General features: G+C 39.5%; 1 protein-coding gene across 4 annotated transcripts in view; it reads left to right on the forward strand.

Moving 5' to 3' along the window:
• Cep120 (centrosomal protein 120) overlaps positions 1 to 22,187 on the forward strand; it is a 63,680-nt gene that overhangs the window by 33,002 nt on the left and 8,491 nt on the right. For all 4 annotated transcript variants that reach the window (XM_021655108.2, XM_060377264.1, XM_021655107.2 and 1 more), the window contains exons 16-19: positions 1,535 to 1,627; positions 3,413 to 3,574; positions 8,031 to 8,153; positions 13,619 to 13,717. In XM_021655108.2, the coding sequence (XP_021510783.1) occupies positions 1,535 to 1,627; positions 3,413 to 3,574; positions 8,031 to 8,153; positions 13,619 to 13,717 (477 nt within the window). The remainder of the gene's footprint in view (positions 1 to 1,534; positions 1,628 to 3,412; positions 3,575 to 8,030; positions 8,154 to 13,618; positions 13,718 to 22,187) is intronic.

Here is a 22,187-nt window from a genome sequence, read left to right on the forward strand (position 1 = left end):
AGTTTTTTACTTTAAGACTAAGTTCCTCCTTGAACCATTTGTTTTCATGCTATTGAGTTTTGTAATATTAAAGTTTGCAAAATTCAGACGATAAACTAATTTTAGAAATTAATAAAACAAGACAATTCCAGCTTGTGCCCTTGCCTTCCCAAAAAAGTTGGTTTCAATATCATGAAGTTAAAAAAAAAATAAAACAGCAAAACCCAATAACAAAAACACCAACCAACCATAGCAACTGGGGCTTAGCACTGTCTGGCATGCATGTGGCCTCATGTTTAGTCCTTAGCACTGCAAAATATGGGAAGAAAAGCCTCACCAAGTAAGTTTTGGTTTGCTCTTGTTTTGGTGATAAAGATTTTTTTCAGTTGAAGTTTTTATTGGTTTCCATGTATACTACCATTTCTAGTGTCTAAGCTTGAATTTATGGGTCCATGGCTACTTTGTAATTCTTCAGAAAACAGGCTGGAGTTGTGGCTGTCAGAGCACGCACTTAGCAGGGATACGGTGTGCTGGGCTCCATCTCTAACCTCCCAAAGAAAGAAGTGAACTTGAAAATACAAGCAAGTAATTTTAATGATGCCTTGTATTTAATCCTCACATTTGAAGCCAGATGTGGAGTTGCTTTCATCCTGAGTACATTTTTGAAACTAGAGATTTCATTGCTCTAATTTGAAAGCAATTTGTAACCTGGGAAATGCTAAGATACGTGACTGGTCTTAAAAAAAAAAAACCCTTATAAGCCACTGTAAAATCAAGTCAGCAGGGAGAAACAACTTTTCTTGAGTAAGAGGTCCTAAAAGCCAATTTCTTGAAGAAGTTCACTGTAGTATTTTTATGTTTACAGTGTTTGAGCCCTTTTTGTCAATTGGTTTTTGTTTGTTTGTTTGTTTTTGTTTTTTGTTTTTTTTGTTTTTTTGTTTTTTTGTTTTTTTTCATTTGAAAGTTACTTCTTTAATACTTTGATAGTTTACCTGTGTGAATGCATGTCCACCTGGTTGCTGTTTTGCATTCTGGAATAGCTGATAAAATTTGAGTCTCAAGGCTGCATCAGCCATACATAGGGAGTGTGAAGAAGCACTTCACAGATAAGGTCATGCTCCATTTCTGGAATTTAGAAGATAGCTAAGAGGGGTGAGAAGGCTGTCGCAGCCTCAGGTATATGAGGACAAATTGTTCTTTTCTTTGTCCATGTGTGGAACTAGGGTTAAAGGATAGGTTTGTATGTTTCTGAGAAGTGTCAGGCCAGGTGTTCATTAGCCTTAGGAAGGAGGAGATCTGGATAGGGCCCAGCTACCAAAGTCTGGGTGATGGCGAAGACAGAAAGGAAAATGGCTTTAGAAAGTCAATGACAGATGAGTTAACTGGGGGACTGGAACAGGGTTCCTTGGAAGAGCCCAGTCAAATGTCTATGCAGAAGTGTGCTTGCCTGCTTTGAATTGGTACATGTTATATGAACCAATTTCCCATTGTCAGATCCTCTTTTAGTGAAAGTGTGTGTTGTCTTAAAGATCATCTTTCTTTTTCTGGTTTTTAGGTAGCAGAATACAGTATTCTAGAAGGCAGACTTCAGAAAGCCCTAACTGAGCTAGAGAACCGAGAGCAGCAGCTTGCCAGTGCAGAAACAGAGGTATTTGAGTCTCTTTGACCTTGGTTTCCTGGGCTGTGGTGTCCATACGCTTTCTCACTTTTCCTCTGCATAATGTGACATGCATTGTTCAGAGGTTACATTTCAGACACGGACACAGCTGCTGTTGAGCTGTGTAAAGCATGTTAGGATGCTAGGATTCAGCAGAAAAGCCACTGTGGCTGAGCCACTTTGGCTCACCTCTGCAAGAGTGGTTTTGTTTTAACTTCATTCTGTCTAAAGAATCATTGTTTCCACTGCCTTGAGAAGAGCAAGTGGGCCCTGTTCAGGGACATGTAACGCTGATTCACCTCAGAGGGAAAAGACTCATCTTACTCATTACAGGTTTGCTCCCAGGTACTGTCATCCCAACACTCGGAAGGCAGGGTCAGGAGGATCATGAGTCTGGAGCCAACCTGGGCTACATAACAAGTTTCAGAGCAGCCCGGGCTGTATAGCAACAACAACAACAATAAAATTAAAAAAGATTGGATTCCAAGACACATGAAAATTTATTGTAGTATGCATAGTCTACAGTACATCAGGTCTTAACTAAATTGTACTCTAGGACTTTTCTATAAGATATAAATGTGTAATACACGTAAATTTGTACTACAGATAGAAAACATAAAAGTAATATTTTTTCATAAGTATATATGTCCCTTTTCTAACTATAATGTTTCTTAAGATTTCATCAGCAAATCTTATACTCTGACTTTATAAGTTTACATTTCTGGAGGTTTTTTTTTTTTTTTTTTAAAGATTTATTTAGTTATTATATATACATATTCTGCACCAGCTATCATTACAGATGGCTGAGAGCCACCATGTGGTTGCTGGGAATTGAACTCAGGACCTTTGGAAGAACAGCCAGGGCCCTCAACTTCTGAGCCATTTTTTTGTTTTGTTTTTTTTTAATGAGTTAGTTAGGTATACTGGTCTATTTAAACTATCTTCTACATCAGTGGTTCTCAACTTTCAACTCTTCTTACTTCTGTGACCCTTTAATACAGTTCATGTTGTGATCCCCCACCATAAAATTTTTGTTGCTACTTTATAACTGTAATTTTGCTACTGTTATGAATCATAATGTAAATACCTGTATTTTCTGATGGTCTTTGGTGACCCTTATGAAAGGGTAATTTGAGCCTCCAAACAGGTCAGACCCACAGGTTGAGAACCACTGTTGTAAATGGTTAGTCAGAAACTTGTAGATGAAGAAACTCAGTCTCACATTTTTATGTAAAAAGAATGAGTGTTTTAAGAGGTTAGGACCTTTTCAGCTGAATATATCACACTGAGTGATTGAAAATCAATATGCATAAACATTTAAGTCTAATTACTAAAGAGGACATGAAGCAAGTTTGTAGGTACTCTTTGTTGTATATGCATGTGTGCACACACATGTGCTTGTGTGCTCACACTGGTGGAGGCCAGAGGACAGCCTCGAGTTGTTCTTAGGAATAACTATCAACTGTTTGAGACATGGTCTCTGTAGCCTGAAGCTCACTAAGCAGGCTGGCCTTGCTTGAGAGCTCCAGCATCTGCCCATCTCTTTCTCCCCAGCACGAGGAACACAGTGTACTTCATTGTGCTTTCATAAGTGGGTTCTGGGGATCATGCTTGGGTCATTATTCATATAAGGCATCTGCTTTATGGACTGCTTTATGGACACTCTCTCCAACTCAGTTTATAGCATTTTGAACAGTGACTGATCTAAGGTTAGCAGACCAGCAGGGTCATGCAGCTGGTGATAAGCTAGCCTTCTAATGGTGCTTTTCTTTTCAGCTTCAGAGAGAGAGGAAGGAACTGCAGTTAGAACGAGAGCGGAACCTTCAGGAGCTTCAGGACTCTGTCCGCAGGGCCAGAGATGATTGTGTTCACCAAGTGGAGCTGGAGAGGCTGAAGCTGAAGCAGCTGGAAGAGGACAAGTACCGACTCCAGCAGCAGGTGGTAGAGCTGTCTGGTTCTAGAAATGTTTCACACAGGGTAGTGACACCCACTGAGATTCGCACTGTTGTTTCACTGCACAGGGATTCTGACTGAAGGTGGATTTTGAAATAAAAGCTAAGGAATATATTAGTATAATTAGTATAATTTTCTTATCCTTAGAACCAAGAGTGTGAAACCGTATGATTCCAGGTAGCTTACAATGTAAAAGCTTTTTCTGTAAATCTCCTTTTGGACCGTAGTCATTTATTAGGACCATAATGCCTATGTACACTAAAAAATCCAGTGCTTTCTAGAACCTACACTTTGTAAGAAGAGTGTCTACCCTCCTCTTCATATGCCCCTTCCTCTGCAATTGCTGAGAGTCCACCCATGGTTAGGTCACTAGGTGGACTAGGCATCTTCATTTCTGAGTTTGCTGAGCTGTACGCACATAAACACTGTTGTTTTTGGTCTTGCATATCCTCTTTTTCATTGTTACTGCCTTCCTACTTTCCTTCACCGTCAGGCCTCCTGTGCTGTCCTGCAGCTCACTATTTCCTTGTCTGGCCAGTAAGCTTCCTGCTTGCTTCAAGATTAGGGAGGGCCTACTTCTACTCTTCCGTGTGTGTGTGTTTTAAATGATTTGTTTAAGCTAGGTGGCACTTTATTTTTGTTGCTAATTTTTTTTAACAATTTATTCATTATATGTCCCGATTGAAGCTCCCTCTGTCAACTCCTTCCAGTCCTACCCTCATTCCCTCTTCCCTCTTCTCAACCCATGCCCTAGTCCACTAAAAGGGGGAAATTCTCCTCCCCTGCCGTCCGACCTAGCTTATCAAGTCCCATCAGGACTGCCTGGATCCTCTTCCTCTGTGGCCTGACAAGGCCGCCTCTCCAGGGGCAGGTCATCAAAGAGCAGGCAGTCAAGTTCAAGACAGAGGCAGCCCCTACTGCCCTTACTCGGGAACCCACATGGAGACTGAGCTGCCAATTGGCTACCTCTGAGGTCCTCTCCATGCATGATCCTTGGTTGATGTATCAGTCTCTGCAGGACCCCCTGGGCTCATGTGTTTTAGCATTGTTGGTCTCCTTGTGGGGCTTCTGTCCTCTCCATATCCTTGTATCGCCTCCTCCTTCCATATGATTCCTTGCACTCTGCCCAAAGTTTGGCTGAGAGTCTCAGCATCAGTTTCAAGCTCCTGTTGGGTGGAGCTTTTCAGAGGACATCTATGGTAGACTCCTGTCCTGTTCCCTCTCTTCCACCGCTAAAGATCATCCTGAATGAGGTAACCCAGAAACAGAAAGACACGTATGGCATACACTCACTTATAAGCAGATATTAGCCGTATAATATAGCATAGCCATACTAAAGTCTACAGACCTAAAGAAGCTAAACAACAAGGACGACGCTAGGGAGGATGCTGAAATCTCGCTCAGAATGGCAAGAAGGACAGATACTCTTCTATGTTTATATTCAAGACCTTTTCTGTACATTCTAGCTCTCCACTTTAGGTAGTTTTGTTATCCTTACGTGGACATTTTAAAGGCATTTAAAACCAATATGTCTTCTCATTATAGTTACCTTGCTCCTTTAAGTGTCACTTAATGTCAGTGATGGGCTTAATCTGAGCTTGTTGCGGCCAGGTAGTTTTGAAATTGGGAAGCATGGCACACTTGAAAACCTACTGCTGCCTTCTCACCAATTGTAGAGTGACAGTGTCGCTAGCCCCACAGCATGTGCATAGCTTCTCCTCACCTGTCTGATGTCATCCTCAACCCTGCACCTGTGCTGTGTACTTCCTAACCACGCTGGCCTCCCAGCAGCACACCCTGCTTCCCCTACACGACCTCACTATGTTCTGTTTTCTATGAGCCAGTGAATTCTATGTGTCCTTCCTTTACTTTCAGCAAAATGTCACTTACCCCAAGTAATGTTGCCAAGTCCAGGTCAAGCTTATGTTAAATGTACTCCTGGAATATTGTTTTGTTGCTCTTTTTCTTTACAGTGTACCAGTTTTTATTTTCATCTAATGATCATTTAATCAGTCTCAGATTGTTGCTCCATAAAAACTGTTTGGTTTATAGCTCTGTCCTGGAGCCCAGGCTGGGTTGTCAGCAGTGATAGGGACTCAATAAATATTTGTACAAAGGGGAGGGGAAAAAAGCAGGCTGTTAAAAATTTAGCTAATCCCTCTTGAAAAATTTCAGCATAGATTAGATGTATATGATGAATGCTTCAGGACCTTCTGTCATGGTTTCCATAGTAGTTGGGGCTCTCACCCGCATTGTTTATGTGGTTGTAACTGAATTTGGCTGTAACTGTGGGTCTCATTTAACATAGAAAGTGGGTATTTGTCACGGGATTCGCTGGCAGTAGTGTTGTTCTTCCAACTCAAGCAGATTTAGTCATCTGGAGCAAAGGCATCACAGGCAGAGTCAAGGGACTTCTTGGAGCACATACCTCCATCCTCTATCACATGCCCTGTCATATCTATCCCCTAACATGTCCCCACCATCCCAAAATGGTGTCAGTGATTTGGTGAAAATTGGTATTTTGGAAAAATTATCCAAGACATCTTTATTTTTGAAGCTCAGTCTTTTAAAATTGTATTTATTTATTATTTATACAGTATTCTGCCTGCATGTACACCTTCATGCCAGAATAGGGCACCAGATCTCATCAGAGATGGTTGTGATCCACCATGTGGTTGGACTCCAGTGCTCTTAACTGCTGTACCATCTCCACAGCCCCTTGGAGTTCCGTCTTAATCAGGGGAGAGACTGATGAATTTTCCAATCTGTTCAAGGGAAATGCTAAAGGGAAATTTGGGGTCATTACACTGACATGGTTACAGATTTTAAATATTCCTTTCCAATTAGACTGGTAGAAGAGACAGTTGAACACACAGAGAACTGATTCTCTGTATTCCAGTAGGTGAGACCAGGCACCAGATCTCAGTCACGGTTGTGACAGATGACTTTCTAGCGACAGGGTTGGTCCTCCATGCCCTAACAGCTTTTAGTTTTACATCTGGATTGCAACAACAATAATTGCCTATGGTACTGTCCCTGAGTGGTGAAGAACCAAATGTACCATTAGTACGTTTTCTGCTTAAGATATAAAGGTGGGGCCTACGAAGGTGGCTTGGTCAGAGAAAGTGCTGCTGGGCAAACGCAGAAGTGTTTGGGATCTCAAGCCCCCATGTAAAAAGCTGGGCATAGTGAGGTGGTCTATAATCCCAGCACGGGAGGTGGAGACAGGAGAATCCCTGAGGCTTCCTGTCCAGCCCAGCTAGTCAGTCTCTGAGGGCTCCAGCTTCAGGAAGAGATCATCTTCCAGAGTATAAGTTGGAGAGTGTTTGAGAAAGATGATGATGTTAACTTCTGGCCTCTGCACACGTGTGTACACACTCAAACACATATAGATACATACATTATACACACAAAACAAATGTATTTTTAAAAGTGGCACACATCTTTATTTCCACTTGGGAGGCAGAGGCAGGCTGATGTTTGTGAGTTCGAGGCCAGCCTGGTCTACAGAGTGAGTTCCAGGTCAGCCAGGGCTACACAGAGAAATCTTGACGCAAAACAAAACAAAATTAAAAAAAAAAAAAAGCGACATTACTTCAAGAAGGTTTCTGCTGATTTTAAAAACTGAATTGTGTGGAAACTTTGGTGCATACAGCTTCTTCTAAAGATGCTGCTGCATCCCCATTAGGACCTTCCACTCACGTGTGCAGCAGCCACCCTTGTGCTGAGGTAAAGCTCAGCAGTGAAGGTGTATGTTCCACTTTTCCCTCAGAACTTCTCAGTGTTTCAGCTTACTTACGTCTGACATCGTTAAAAGTTATAGGTTTGTCTAACAGTGATGTCAGCATATGCTTTCAGAAGTCATCCTAGTCTTTGTTTGCATTTTTTTAATCTCATGTTGGAAAAGATCCTTTAAAAGTATTATATGCTTTTGTTTGCTTACCTTTTAAGATGTCCACTAGCTCAGAGTAGCCTGGAACTCATTGTGTCACCCAGGCTGGCCTTCAATTTACAGCTGTCTTCCTGCCTCTCGAGCATTCGTATTACAAGTGTTACATAGATAATATAGCCACCATGCTCAGCCAAAGTGGATTACCTTCTGCCTTTCTGACTGTACCTCAAGTCAGGCTCGCCACTGCCTACCCCCTACCCATCACCTATCACTTACCAATATTGGGAACTATCATCAAGAGCCAGTTCTGCAGGTTGAGGCGCCTCTTCTTTTGGTCCTTATTTTTTTTTTTTTACCTAGTTTAAAAAAAAAAAAGAAAATGCTTTTCTGTTAATTTGCTAAATTTTTAAGTACTGACCATTTTCTTTCATGTTTTTTCCAAATGTTCTACCATAACTTATTTTAGAATATAATGACATTGTTAACTCAGATTGTACACTATCAAGATTGGTTTATAATGATTATAATATACATTCTTTTTAAATACAGGTTAATGATGCTGAAAATAAGTATAAGATTTTGGAAAAAGAATTTCAGCAGTTCAAGGATCAACAAAGCAACAAACCAGAAATACGGCTGCAGTCAGAAATAAATCTCCTTACCTTGGAAAAGGTACCTGTTGTCAGCTTCTGTCAGCATAATTAACTCTAGTGACCAGCTTGTAAAACTGCTAATAATATGTGTGTATACCCTGCTGTGTTGCATTCTATGCTAATACTAACACCACAGCAGAGAATGCAAGAAGTGTGATGTCAGTTGTTTTTTAATTGGTTGTGCTCTATTAGTTACTGCTTGCATGAACAGGAGTGAGTACTACTAGAAAGGAATTAAAAAACTGCCGGGAAGTAAAAGGCCCAGATTCAGAATGTGAGGAGGAATGTGTAGAAGCACCCAGTTTACTTAGGGTGCCCTGCCAGCATCGTATCTGGGACCTCAGATCCTCTGATTCTGTTGCTGAACTTTGAGTGTTGTAGTGATCGTTGTGACTGCTCTGTTTCTCTACTTTCTGGATTCTGTGTCCTGCACAGGAGCGTTCAGAGCAGAGACTCACACTCTGTAGCCTTTAGTTTAGAAGAAGGAATATTCACTTTGCTTTCTGAAGTTCAAATGCAGTCATGACTGCATTGATGTTGGAATTCCTCCATAACCAGAATGTGCAGTGTCTGAGCATTGCAAAGGATGAATATGGGATAAGCATCTGCTACCCAGCCTGATGGCCTGAGTCGAGCTCTAAAAAGGAGAGAAATGACTACTCCAAGTTTTCCTTTGGCTTCACATGTGGGTTCTGGTACTCACACATACACACATTATTTATTTTATTTTATAAGATTTAACTTTATTAATTTTTTATATGTGTGTGTGAGTGTATGCCATGAAATTGCAGGTACCCGCAGAAGAGGGCATCTGATCCCTTAGAGCTGGAGTTAACAGGTGCTAGGAACTGAATTTAGGTCCTCTGGAAGTGCCACAAGTGCTCTGACCTATTGAGCCATGTCTCCAGCCTCATACAATATTTTTTTAAGGATGTGAATATCCAACAGCCATCCAGAGGTGGGCATATCATTGAGATCTGAGAAGAGGAGGAGGCAGCAATGCAGAGAGCTGTGAGAAGTGTCCAGGGAGCTCCCGCAGAGGCACTGAGGCGAGAACTAGAGCTCAGAATAATGGCCAGCCTAGAGTATAGCATGTACCAGGTAGGTTTAAAACACTGGCTTTTAAAGCCATCGCAGGGAGTTAGGTTTTGTTCTGAGTTGTGCATAATGGCTGTTACCATCATGAACACATGTGACTATGTCAGCAATTTGTGTCACAGTGGACAACCTCTTCTATTTACTCCATATCTTTTAAACAGGATTAATAAAATGAACACAATGTGTAGCATAGAACCTGGGACATTTTCTACTTTTATTTAAATACCAGGAATATATTGAGAGAAATTGTACCATAAACTGTCTCTGTATTAGAACTAAGGCATATTTTAAGTGTACAGTAAAAGACCTTTTTAGGGTTTTTTTTTTTTTTTCTGTTGTTTTTATTCCCTGTAAGTCTTTTTGGAACCAGAAGAGGGCAGAGTCTTATTCTGAAATAGTAACAGATGAAAGCCTAGAGATGACAGCTGTGAAACAAGGTCCGAAGTGGCTCACTAGGCCTTACCAGTGTTTGCGGAAGAGATCTTTTCTCTCCTCTTCCTCTCCCCTCCACTTTCCTCTCCTTATTTCCCTTTCTTTTCTCTCTTTTTCCTTCTTTCTTTTCTTTCTCTTTCATTCTTTCTCTCTCTCTCTCTCTCTCTCTCTCTCTCTCTCTCTCTCTCTCTCTCTTTTAATATAGAGCCACTATTGTAGCTGTGGCTGGCCTTGAACTCATACAGATCTAAGTGCTGGACTTAAAAGTGTATGACACCATGCCTGCCCACCTATTAATATAACATATCCATTTTCATCGAAAGAGGCAAAAATACACTGAGATTGTTTTACCAAATCTTGATTCCTCTTATTACAAAAGTGTGTGTACACACAAACACACACACACACACACACACATATATATATATATATATATATATATATTTTTTTTTTTTTTTAAATTGAACTCGGTGTCCTTACGTGTGTGGATGTTTGAGGACAACTTCTGGGAGTCAGCTCCCTCCTTCCACTATGGGTTCCAAGGTTTTGGTCTCAACTTTATTAGTTTTGTGTTGCAAGCAATTCTGCCCTTTAAGCCATCTCTCAGCACCCACACCTCAGTTCTTTTACTTTTTTGAAACTGAGTCTTATGTTACAGCTCAAGTTGGCCTAGCACACACTTTGTGCAGTGATCATGCTGGCTCCTGAAATTACAGATGTGAGCCTTTGTACTGGGCTTTGTGAGTTTTCTTTTACCTAGAAAATATTCTTTGCATAGTTTGCAAATTATTGGGACTTTAAAAATGTGAAATTTGGAAAGCATGTATTTTAGTAGGGCATATAGACTTTGAGAAATCAACATGTTAAAAGGAGGTTAAAATTTTAATCATGCTAAAATGTGTATAGTATTTAAGAATATTTTGGTATCTAGTGTGTTTCCACTCTTAGAACAAATAAGATGGGAAAAGAGAGAGTGAAAGTACATTATCTTTTGGGTACTCTGGTTTTTTAGACAGGGTTTCTGTGTGTAGCCTTGGCTGTCCTGACTCACTTTGTAGACCAGGCTGGCCTGGAGCTCACAGAGATCCACCTGCCTCTGCCTCCCAGAGTGCCGGGATGACAGGTGTGCACCGCCCAGCACAGCGGGTCCTCCACTGTTAAACACTGTTGTATGGTTTCAGAGGCGACTCTGAGTAGTAAATGGCCATAACTAATCCAATCCAAAGGAAATTTTGGTGTTTAATATGTAGTAGATTCCAGACTGCCTCAGGTAGAGGTAAAATCTGAGGTGAGCTTTAAAATTTAGGCAAGCAGAAGAAGGTTGAGCAAGAAATACAGAGATTATATTTTGGATTCTAGGGAAATAGCTGTAGTAAATTTTTCAGTAGGGAGTGAAACAGTAGCAGTTTTCAGAACTTTGAATATTTAAAACCAGGATGATAATCTTATAGTGAAGTGTAAAGAGAAGCTTGGGCTGCATAGGTGGCAATAGGAATGGAAAGGGAAAACCAGAGAATGTTTCAAGAGACAAATAGGTAGCTCCTTGTGACGGGTAGACTGGGAATGGACTAAAGACAAAAAAAGAATGCTATGTCTTTGACTGGGGAATTGGGAGATTTATCTTCTGCAGTTGGGGTTGATGTAGGTCCTGAGCTATCTCCTTTCAGGGATATTTAACTTAGCTTATGGTGTGTCTCTTCAGCCATTTTCATTGTTCAAGGAACAATGAAACTAAATAAAATTATAAGCCAGGGACGGTGGTGCACACCTGTACTGCAAGCACTGTTTTTTAAGAGGTCAAGAATTTAAGGTTAGTTGATGACTCATGGCAAGACCTTGCTGGGGAAACAAAGGCCTGAAATTATATTAACAATTTGGAAATCTTCTAGGAGAATGTGTGTCCTCGGAAAATGTGTGTCTTAGAAGTGAAAGGAAGCTTGCCTACCCCTTGTGCACACACACACCTCAACAATATGGCTTTCGAACAAGACCTGAACAAAGGCAGCACAAGTAGACACGCTACCTTGGAAGTGGGAGATCCGAGTCCTACCTCTAGACAGCTACAGGCCCTGAGGCGGCTAAGAACAGGAGAGCCAGCCTTTCCCAGGGATGGCCCCCAAACCGGTTATCATTACAACATATACATACAAGCAACACGAAATGGATCCAGTTGGTTGTTTTATATATATGTATGTATATGCATATGTATGCGTGTATATATACATATATTTAACAAGAATATATACATATTTATTAATGAAAAAGGGCTCATGAATTTTAGAGGGAGTAAAAGGCACGGGAGCAGTTGGAGAGAGGAAAGGAAAGAGAGAAGTATTGTAATCTTAATTTTTTGAAGTTTTAGCAAATATAAATAAAAACCAAAAAAAATAGTTACATATATTATTCTAGAAATTGAGTCCAAATAATTCTTTAGAACCCCAGGCACATATTTAAAAAAAAAAAAGTTAGCAATTATTGATAATAATGATTTGTACCTCAGATTTGCTAGTAAGTTTTTAGGAATAAAAATGACATGTGCATTTTAAGTTACTATGCGTAACTATGAAAGTAAGTAGTATTTTTATATTTATGCAAAACTGGTAGAACTGCTTAGTTTTCACTGTTGGAACAGGTCTGTTAGGCCTCATCCTTGATTTGGTCCAGGATGCAGACCTTGTCCAGGACCCATACACATGCTCTCAAAGACTGTCTCCACTCCTCTAAGGTATGGCTTGTTGCTAAATTACCAAGTGATGTATATGAATCACTGGGCATAAGTGGAGGGATTATCTCCAGAAATCTCAGCAATATCATTCAACTCAAGATGCTTGAGTCTAGTTGTGAAATGTCAACACATCAGAATCCTAGCACTGGGGATTTGTAAAACAGAAAGGCCTCGACTCCACATAGTCATATATAACTGCAGAGAGTGTTCTGGCCTTTTGTGACAGGGACTTGGCAGTCTGCTTTTCCTGTCATTTTATCTTCCTCTGAGTTTTCTAACATTAGAATTTTTATAGTGTCTTCTATTTTGTTTTTCTGTAAAACATTAGGAGTTGTATGTATGGGAAAAACTAAACTTGATATTAAAAAAATCAGCTAGTTCAGAGTAACAGTGTTTTCCTGTAATTCAAGCAGATTATTACATTATCACTTAATAGTAAAACTGTCTGCTGGCTGCATAAGTTTGTTTGGTGCATGGTTTGAAGCACTGAGTGAGTACATTCCAGAGCATAGCCAAGTTGGCTTTAGTTCAGGCAAGCAGATCGCCTGCTGCAAGCATAAATAACCAGATTTTTAATTGAATCACTTTAGTGTTTTTCTTTATATATCTCAGGAAAGATAGAAAATAAAAGTGTGATGTGTGTTATTAAGGAACATTATTTTTCTTCCTCTTGGGTTTAACATTCTTAAAATATTTTTTTCACTTTTGACTTTGCACTTCTTAGTAAATTGCTTTCTGATAAAACACTGCACAGTTTCCAATGTTCTGTGGTTTTGCCAAAAGTTATGAAAGTTTCTCCCCAGCTCTCCTTATTGCAAGACAGAATCCCACCTAATGATAGGCTTTACAAGGAGAGTCTGCCTACTGAGAATAGAGTGCCAGCTGAAGTGGAATGTTAACAGTTAGAGCTGCTTTTTGTTAAAAATGGATGTATTTTTCACTCTGTAATATACACGTTTAAATACATTTATAGTAACTGTCTGGAGGTTAAGACTAATTCTGTTCTTTTTAGTCTAGCCTGCAAGGCAATAAAAATAATACTATATTTTAAACAAGAAAATGTTCATGTGCCATAATATTTATAGTAAATTATATAACAGCTTTAGACGATGTCATATGTCATGCTGTATAAACTCTTTTCTTAAGCCCGACTCTTTGTATATATTATCTTTCAGTGATTGCACACAGTGGTATAGTGTTTCACTTGATACGATTTTAATCACTGTTAGGTTGAACTTGAAAGAAAGTTGGAATCTGCAACCAAGTCTAAACTGCATTACAAGCAGCAGTGGGGACGAGCTTTGAAAGAACTTGCCAGACTCAAGCAGGTATGTGGTTGAGAGCGGACTCTAGTCTTCCCCTTGCTCTTTTGTAAGTTTCCTGTTTGACACTGCCTGTGTTAGAAGTCTGCGTTAGCATCTCCAGTGTTGTGTTATATGCATTGTCTGTTTTCATAATTAAAAGCTGAAACTTTTATGTTTTTTAGTTTTAGTTGCCAGCTATCTTATTGGAAATAACCAACCTAACTTTCACTTATAACCAAGTCCTTCTTTCCTTAGGATTCATTTTCATCAGGATGTCTCTGAAGGGGACAATGTTGGGATAAACTAAATTTAGCATTTCTTAAACATTTAAGAGCATCACATATTTTAAAATAATTTTCCTAGGAAGATACACTTATTCAATTATGAAAGCTGTGTCATAGGGAAGTTTTGAATAATTTTAAATTTAAAAGACTTGATAGTTTTTTGAAAATCCTTGTTGACATTTTCCCTTCCTAGACAAGAAGGCTATTTTCGTGAAAAATTAGTATTAATTTGGGCCATAATTTTTTCAAATGATTAAGACCCAAGACAATATGAATGAGACTTTTACTTTTAATATATTAGACCTATTAAAAGTTCATTAGTAATTAATCTACTCTAACTTAAACAAATCAGCTTTATTCTGAATGAAATCTGCTATGTAGTTCTTTCAGGTTTGTAATTTTTTTAGTATGTTTCCATAATCCTATATCAAATGCTATTCAAAATCTGTGTGATATTATATTATTATATTATAGTGTTATATATTATAATGTTATTAGAGTCCTCTCAGAGGACTGTCAGACTGGAGGAGAATAAAGAGCAGTAGACCATGTAGCCTAGGGTAGTAGCTGTGTTGAGTATATGCACTACTGGATAGCAGTAAGTACCAGATACTACACAGAGTGGACACAGCTGTGTATCCTGTATTTGGAATTGGACCAGAATTATTTTGGATTTGAGAGTTTTTTCATATTTTATAATATTTGCATATATGTAAGGAGATCTCTTGAGTGTTTATATCCAAATATAAACACAAAATCCAAAAATCCATTTGTGTGCATTAATTATATAACAGGAGGTAAATTTTTTCTTTTTTTTATTTTTTACAGTGTTTATAACTATGCCTGTCTCCTGACCATGATGCTAGTTCCATCATGCTAGAGCTCAAGTTTTAGATTTTAGAGCATTTTATATTTTGCATTTTCAAATTAGCAGTGTATTACTTTAATGCTGTCAGGACTTGCGTCGGCATTTTTCACAGCAATAAGGTTCTGCTAAACTTAAAACATGGCCCTCGCTCTCCGAGAGATGAGGATTCAGCAATAAGGAAGAAACAGTTAAAATAGTTTCCTGAGCACCACACAGAAGGAAAAACATTTGTATGACATAGGGATGGTATCTGAAGGGCAGTTGCAGATGGACCTCTGGAAATGAGTCATTAGGATATTAATAATAGCAAAACTGGTGTGACAAAGCAGTGTAATAGGGAAAATTTAGTGATACAATGGTTATTGCAGAGAATCAGGAAGTGAGAAAACATAGTCTCTTCTCATATTCATAAAGTAAAAGATAATGCAAAGCCTCAGCCATAGATTCTGGAAAGGTTTTCCAGTTTGGGAAATACAGTTTAAGAAGCTAATTGGAGCCAAGTAGGCAGTGCACATCTGTAATCCCAGCATTCTGGAGGTTGAGGCATGGTGTTTGCCCTAAGTATGAGGACAGTCTAGATACTGAGTAATAAAACTAAGACTGAAGTGCAGGCTTTTCCTGTTGCAGTTTCAGTGCCTAGATGACAAGTGTTTCCCAGGAAAGTGCCAGAGCAGAAGTAATGAGTTGGTACCTCCTAATAGAAAAAAATGGTGTCATCATTGCGAGAGCAGCTCTGATGAGAACTGACTATCATTGAGGAAGAAGCAGCTAGACTTTATAAAGTAGTGATGCCAAGATGCTTTGATTGTGTATAGAGGTGTAGGGGTGCCTTGTGGGACAGGAAATAAGGAGAGTGGTGAGAGAAGGAGATAAAAGTACCATGCTACTTCTGAAAGGGCCTCTCCCTACGTTGCCTAGGCTGGTGCTTAATTTACAATGCTCCTGCTTCAGGCTCCCAAGTAGTTGGGATTATAGGCATGGGCCATTGCATCTGGCTGAAGTAGTTTTTAAAACGAAGAAAAGTCCAGGCTGTTAGGTCAGCCTGGACTAAAGGAAAAGTCGTAGCCGGGCACAGTGGCATACACCTTTAATCCCAGCACTCAGGCAGGCAGAGGCAGGCAGATCACTGTGAGTTTAAGGCCAGCTTGATCTACAAAGTGAGTCCAGGACAGCCAAGGCTACACAGAGAAACCCTGTCTCCAAAACCAAAACAAAACAGCTGTGTGTTGTGGAGGGTAGCTCAGTGGGTACCACATTTGCCAAGCAAGCATGACAGTCTGAGCTTGAATACCAGCATCCATCTGAAACAGGCCAGGTGCTGCAGGCGCCTGTTATCCTGGCACTGGAGAAACTCTTCTTACAGAAGAGTCTCGGTGATCTATGGCCAGCTAGTCTAGCCAGATTGGCAAGCTCCAGGCTCACTTTGAGAGACTCTGTCCCAAAGAACTAAGATGGAGAATGATTGAGGAAGCCACTGATGTCAACCTCAGGCCTCCACAGGTATGCACACATGAAAGCACTGGAAACAGAACAAAACAAAGCCAAGGCGTTATGAAATCTTGCCACCCCCAAAATCCCCTTTGCTCACATTTTACCCAATTTTTTATTTATTCTTTCTTCCTGTGCATTTTTACCCTCTGGGTCAAAACTAATTGACAAAGTAACGCTTATTATTCCTAATAAGAGAGGTTATCACATTCAGATTTTTTTTTTCTCTTCAATTGCTGCCAATTTATAAGGAGAGAAAACTCTGTTGCACTAGTATTTCTCCAAACGACAGTCCATTAAAGGAACTGAAGGCAGCAGTGTCAGGGCTGGGGTTGCTGCACAGTGGAGAAGCACACTTGCTGTGCACATGAGGACCTGAGTTCACATCCTGAGCACCCGTAAAAAGAGCTGGGTGTGGCTTTGTGTGCCAGGAACCCCTGTTTGGTGGAAGGAGACGAGTTCATCCTGGGAGCTCCTGGCCAGCAGGCCTACCAAAACAGCTAGCTCGACCAGTTCAGCTAGGTAGCCTGTCTCAGCCTACTAAGGAAACCTTTCCTTCCCAGTGTCCTGCTCTGCCCTTCACATGTGAATGTATCTACTCACATGTGTACGTATCACACACACACACTAAATAAATGCAAAAAATTAATTTAAAAATAGTCTTTCAGTGAATGCAATGTATTTGTGCTTTCTCTCTTTAGACTGATATTATCCCTTATCCTGTAAACCTTCTGTTTTAGAAACAATATTATAAACAAGTTTTGAGGTCACTAGAAACCTTTGATGTTTTGCAGGCCATACTGAGACGCAGTAATTCAAGAATAACAACAGCCCATGGGGTCTTCATAGTGAAATATGTCATGCCACTAACAGTTTTTGGAAGATTAAAATTAATAACTTCATTAAATTGGCACATTTTACATGTGTGAAAATTACTTTTAATTTTCCCCTTAAACTCTTTATTAAAAACACATTTATTTTGTGTTTGAATATAAAATTGGAAGTGTCTCTCTGCTTTTGTTCAGAGAATTGTTTGTGCAACTTTTTGTTTAAATTGGATTAGTACCATGTTAATTTTACATTGCCTCTGGTGACTAGCCACGAGGCTATAATCTCTGCCAGTAATTTGTCACATTGAATCCCTTTGGAGGGCCATCGAAAACATTTGTGTAGTGCGGATTAGACGGTGAAAGCCATATCTTAGATTGTTAATAAATGTTAATGACAAAGCCCAGCTGGTGAGGCTTGGAAATAAGATCTAATGCTTGGTGCCCATTGCCAGAACAATGTTTAAAGAGAGATTTCCATTACTCAGAGGCGACCTAGCAGAGTCAATTTGTGAATTAAAAAATTTATAACCTTCCAATTGTTTAGAAGAAAACTTTTCTTCTTATTTTCAAGCCTTAACCCAAGTTGTAAGTTTTCCACAGTATTTTTTAAATAACTGATGGCAATAGCTATAATAAATAAATAAATAAATATGACATGAAGTGAATATCCCAATTTAAAACACAAGGAAACAGTCCTCTTACATTCTGGGCTTGGTATCTTGGGATATTAAAAATACTTGTTTGACATGCAGGGGCAATTTAGTTTCCTTTTTTCCGAAAATATGCTTTAGAAATATTTTTAACCTGGGATCTAAATAAATCCTTGAATAGTAACAAATACCTAAGGTTGTCTGCATTGGTCTTCACATTCTAAAAGATAACATTACCAAAACCCCTTCTAGAATGTAGATCTGTAAGGAGAATAAAAGCTGCTGTTATTTAAAAATAAATGAATCAATGTTATGAAATATGAATAAGTAATAAAAATTTAATATTTTCAGTGTTACATACTTTAAAACCGTATATTTGTTCCAAGGACAGGGAACAGAACTAAGACTTTATTTAGTAGCACGTGGGTCCCTTACCATATTTGTGCACAGTAGATGTGTTTAAAACTAAGCCAGTATATTTAGTTAAAGCAACACAGACTTCATCGGCTGACATCAGCACTATCTTGTCCAGCCTCCTGCTTATCCACTCAGAGTAATTAATTTGATTAATTTATAAGTAATTTAGCCAAGGATGGGGATGTAAATCTTTGTTTAAGAAAACAGTTGGAGGTCCAAGTCTTGGTTAAAAACTGTGTCTTGAAACCATCCAGGCCCTCCTACTGACTTGTCAGCTCTGGGTTATTTTCAGAAAACTTGACTTGAGTTCCTTAGTTTCATTCTGCGTTTTTCCCACAGACTTAGATGGTATGTGAGAGTGGGAGAGTAAGTAGTGGCCACTTTGTAGCCGCTGTTTAGTCTAGTGTATGCATGTTTACATCTCCCTTCTGGATTTATAGGCAGCCAGGGCGAAATAGAGATTATGCTCACTTGATGGAGGAGCCTGTAACCCAGAGCACCTGGCAATGGAAAGAAAGCATTTGCCCTGGCCCTTGTTTTTGCATGCATATGCAGTTAGTAACAATATAGCATACCTGCTTTAAAATTGGAGGCATTTAAAAGATGCTTTTGAATAAAAACGTGTCAAGTTGTGGGGTGGGGTAAGAAGTTCATTTTATAAAGTAGCCTAAAGTTAATCAACTTCTGTTCTTTTTTTTTTTTTTTTCTCATTTAAAAACAATGCAAAATTTGCTAGTTGTAGTGGTCCACATTTACAATCCCAACATTCAGGAGGCACTACAAGTGCCAGGCTAGACAGGGTTACACACTTGAGAACACTGGCTCAAACAGTTGTAGATGTAGCATGTGTAACCTTAAACTGAAAAATCAACACTTATTCTTGCCTCCTCTTCAGCTAGAGATAATCATGTATTGTACTTTTGCCCAGATATTTTTCCTTTCTTAAAAATAACTTCTTTAAAGAATATGTTGATGGGGAGGTATGCACACCCTTATGTGCACCTGCGAAGGCCTACACAAAGGTCACACATAGTCTCCGGTTGTTCTCCACTTCTTTTCTATTGAGACAGGGTTTCTCAGTGCACTTGGAGATCACCAACTCCCCAGCACTGTGGTACCTATGCACACCACCTGGCTCTTAATGCAGAGAGGGCAAGGCCAAGGCACACCCTCAGTCTCATGCAGCAACACTTGGCGCACCGAGCTTATCCCCAGCCTCTATTTTTTGTCTTTTTCTTTCTTTTTTGTTTGTTTTGTTTTCTTACAGGAGTCTTCCCTTCTCCACCCTTCCCAAGATTTATTTATTATTTATATAGTTTTCTGCCTGCATGTATGCCTAAAGGCCAGAAGTGGGCACCAAATCTCACTGTAGATTGCTGTGAGCCACCATGTTGTTGCTGGGAATTGAACTCAGGACCTCTGGAAGAACAGCCAGTGCTCTGAACCTCTGCGTTATCTCTCCAGCCCTCCACCCCAACCTCTTTAATCTTAAACTGTACCTTCTTGCTTTCCAGTGAGTACCATTATCCTGAATCTTTTCTTTGTGATTTCAGCAGTAAGATATATATCCAGGAGAGCCTGTAATCTTAGAGCTGTAATCTCCATTCCGTGTAAGGATAAGGCAGGAAAATGATGACTGCAAGGCCAGCCTGGGCAAGTTGGTGAGACCGTTCCTCAGTGAGGGGCCCTGGCTTCAGGCTGTGAGGAGGAGAGTGATAGAGCTGCACAGCCAGCAGCCCTCCCACCCCCTTCTCTTCATGGTGATCGTATACAAAATAAGGAAAAAGAGAGCTGGGAATAAGCGGGGAAGGCGATTGCCTCAATGTATGAGTTTCCATGGTCAGTGCCTAGCACTGGGCAATTTTAAAATTCTAAAAACCTCTGTGAGTAGCGTTTATTTTCATGTGTTTTAATCTGTAGATACATGGAGTCATATTCCATAAATACACCACAGTTATGTAGGTTTTATACATAATCTTTAGTGAAACTGCTTTTTACAGATTTCCCTTAAGGCAGTCCTGAACAGTTCTCACACAACCAGCAGTTCTCAGATGTTTATATCAGATTTCAGATACTTCAAGACATTCTTTTTTTTTTTCTAAGTTTTACTAAATGTTGCTCATTTATTTCCTGAAATGGTTGTGCTAATTTTACATTTCAGCAGTTGTACAGGGCTGCAGGTGTGGCTTGGGGAAATTTGCCTAGCATGTATGTATGTGTAAGGCAAGCTCAGGCCCCATTACATAAAACCAACACAAACAGCAGGAAATAATAATTTCCTTTATGTTCTTGCCAATACTTGCCTACTATTAAACATCTTAAAATTTCAGTTTGATAAGGTTTAAATGTTGCTATTTTGTGACTTCACTCTTCTACTCACTAATGACCTTTAACATCCCTTTTACAAGCTTATCGACTGCAGTAGTCCTCGCCAGTGGAAAACCTGATTGTCACTCCTTTGATAAAAATGTTTCAAGAAGCAGTCTAGATTTTGAAGGCAGCAAACAAGAAGTCTAAAATTGTGCAATTACTGTGCTCTAGAAAACAGGTGACATGATGAAGAAATTGTTATATTCTGAATTAGAACTTCTGGAAAGAAAGCAAGTGAAATTAACTAAAATTCATCTGTTTAATACGAACTAACAGCAGATAAAATCTCAGACCTTTAGGAAACTAGAGAGAATAAGGGAAAGTAGTGTTTGAGGAGAATACTGGATGCAATTTTCAGACGCAAAAACAAAACTGAGAAATACCCAATTTTATATCCAAGGATATCTTAGAATGCCAGATAAAATCAATGCATAGGAAGCTATACCTACATGCATCATAGTAAAACTGCCTGAAAGCAAAATAGCTTATTCTAGGTTGTCCTGAGGGCCGATAGGTGGGAGCACAGTGTCCTTCACTGCCCTGGGATAAGAGCAACAGGGGACACTTTAAGAAAAGTAGAAAGATAAAATAAATGTAAAATTATAGGACTTAAAGTACCTAAAGTAGTTGCAAACTTCAAGTTCTTTACAATGTTCTTTGTGAAGTGACAGACTTGTCTAAGAACCAAAATCTAGGGGAGTTTGTCACACCAATCCTGAAGTAAATGGTGTTTCTTGGGTGGAAGGAAGATGACCCCACAGGAAAGCAGGTGCCTCACCGGGGAGTGGAGAGGAATGAAGCCTGAGGTCTGAGCTGCTGGACTGCTGTAAGCACAGGCCGCTTGGAGAACAATAGCTATTGGCTGAGTTTTGAGATGAACATAAATTAAAACTTAGGACAGAACAGTACAGATGTGAAGTAACAAAGTTCAAGTATATGAAATATGTTTTGCTTTCTGTAAAATTGTCACAGTCCTAAATCATCATGGCTTCTGTTAAGTAGAAACCTTATATCTTTAAAAAAAAACAGAGAAGAGTCTGAGAGGAAATTTGACATGAAAGAGTAGATTTAAAGATAAGAAACAAACAAACAAACAAAAGGATTTAAGGAATAGAAAATGGAAATCTACACACTCCAGATTGCTTTAAAACTAAATGGACTGAGTGTTTCCACAGAGAAGATATAAATGAAAACCCACATTCCAAGCAATCCAACAGGGTAGTGTGTAAGGAACAGACTTTCACTGTCAATTTTTAAAGAGAAAGTGTAGGCTGTGTTAAAAGAGATCTGGCATAGCAGTAAATCAGGCAGGGGGACTTTAGTCAGGAAGCAACCTGGAGGCAGCTTTCACAGTTAAAACAGGCAAATTCACTGAATGAGGGACCACCTGCCCATCACACGATATAGGTGTCTATAAAAGCTTGAAGCAAATCTGAAACAATTGTATACATATACGGACCTGATGCCATGACCAAACTAAGATTCAGACAGTACACATAACCACTGACATATATAGGAACATACCCTAAAAAATTCCAGAATAGACACCTCTGTTCACGTGGAGCACTTTGTCAAATTGTGCATAAG

Source organism: Meriones unguiculatus, chromosome 2 (genome assembly GCF_030254825.1).
Source record: "Meriones unguiculatus strain TT.TT164.6M chromosome 2, Bangor_MerUng_6.1, whole genome shotgun sequence".
NCBI classification, from domain to species: Eukaryota; Metazoa; Chordata; class Mammalia; order Rodentia; family Muridae; genus Meriones; species Meriones unguiculatus.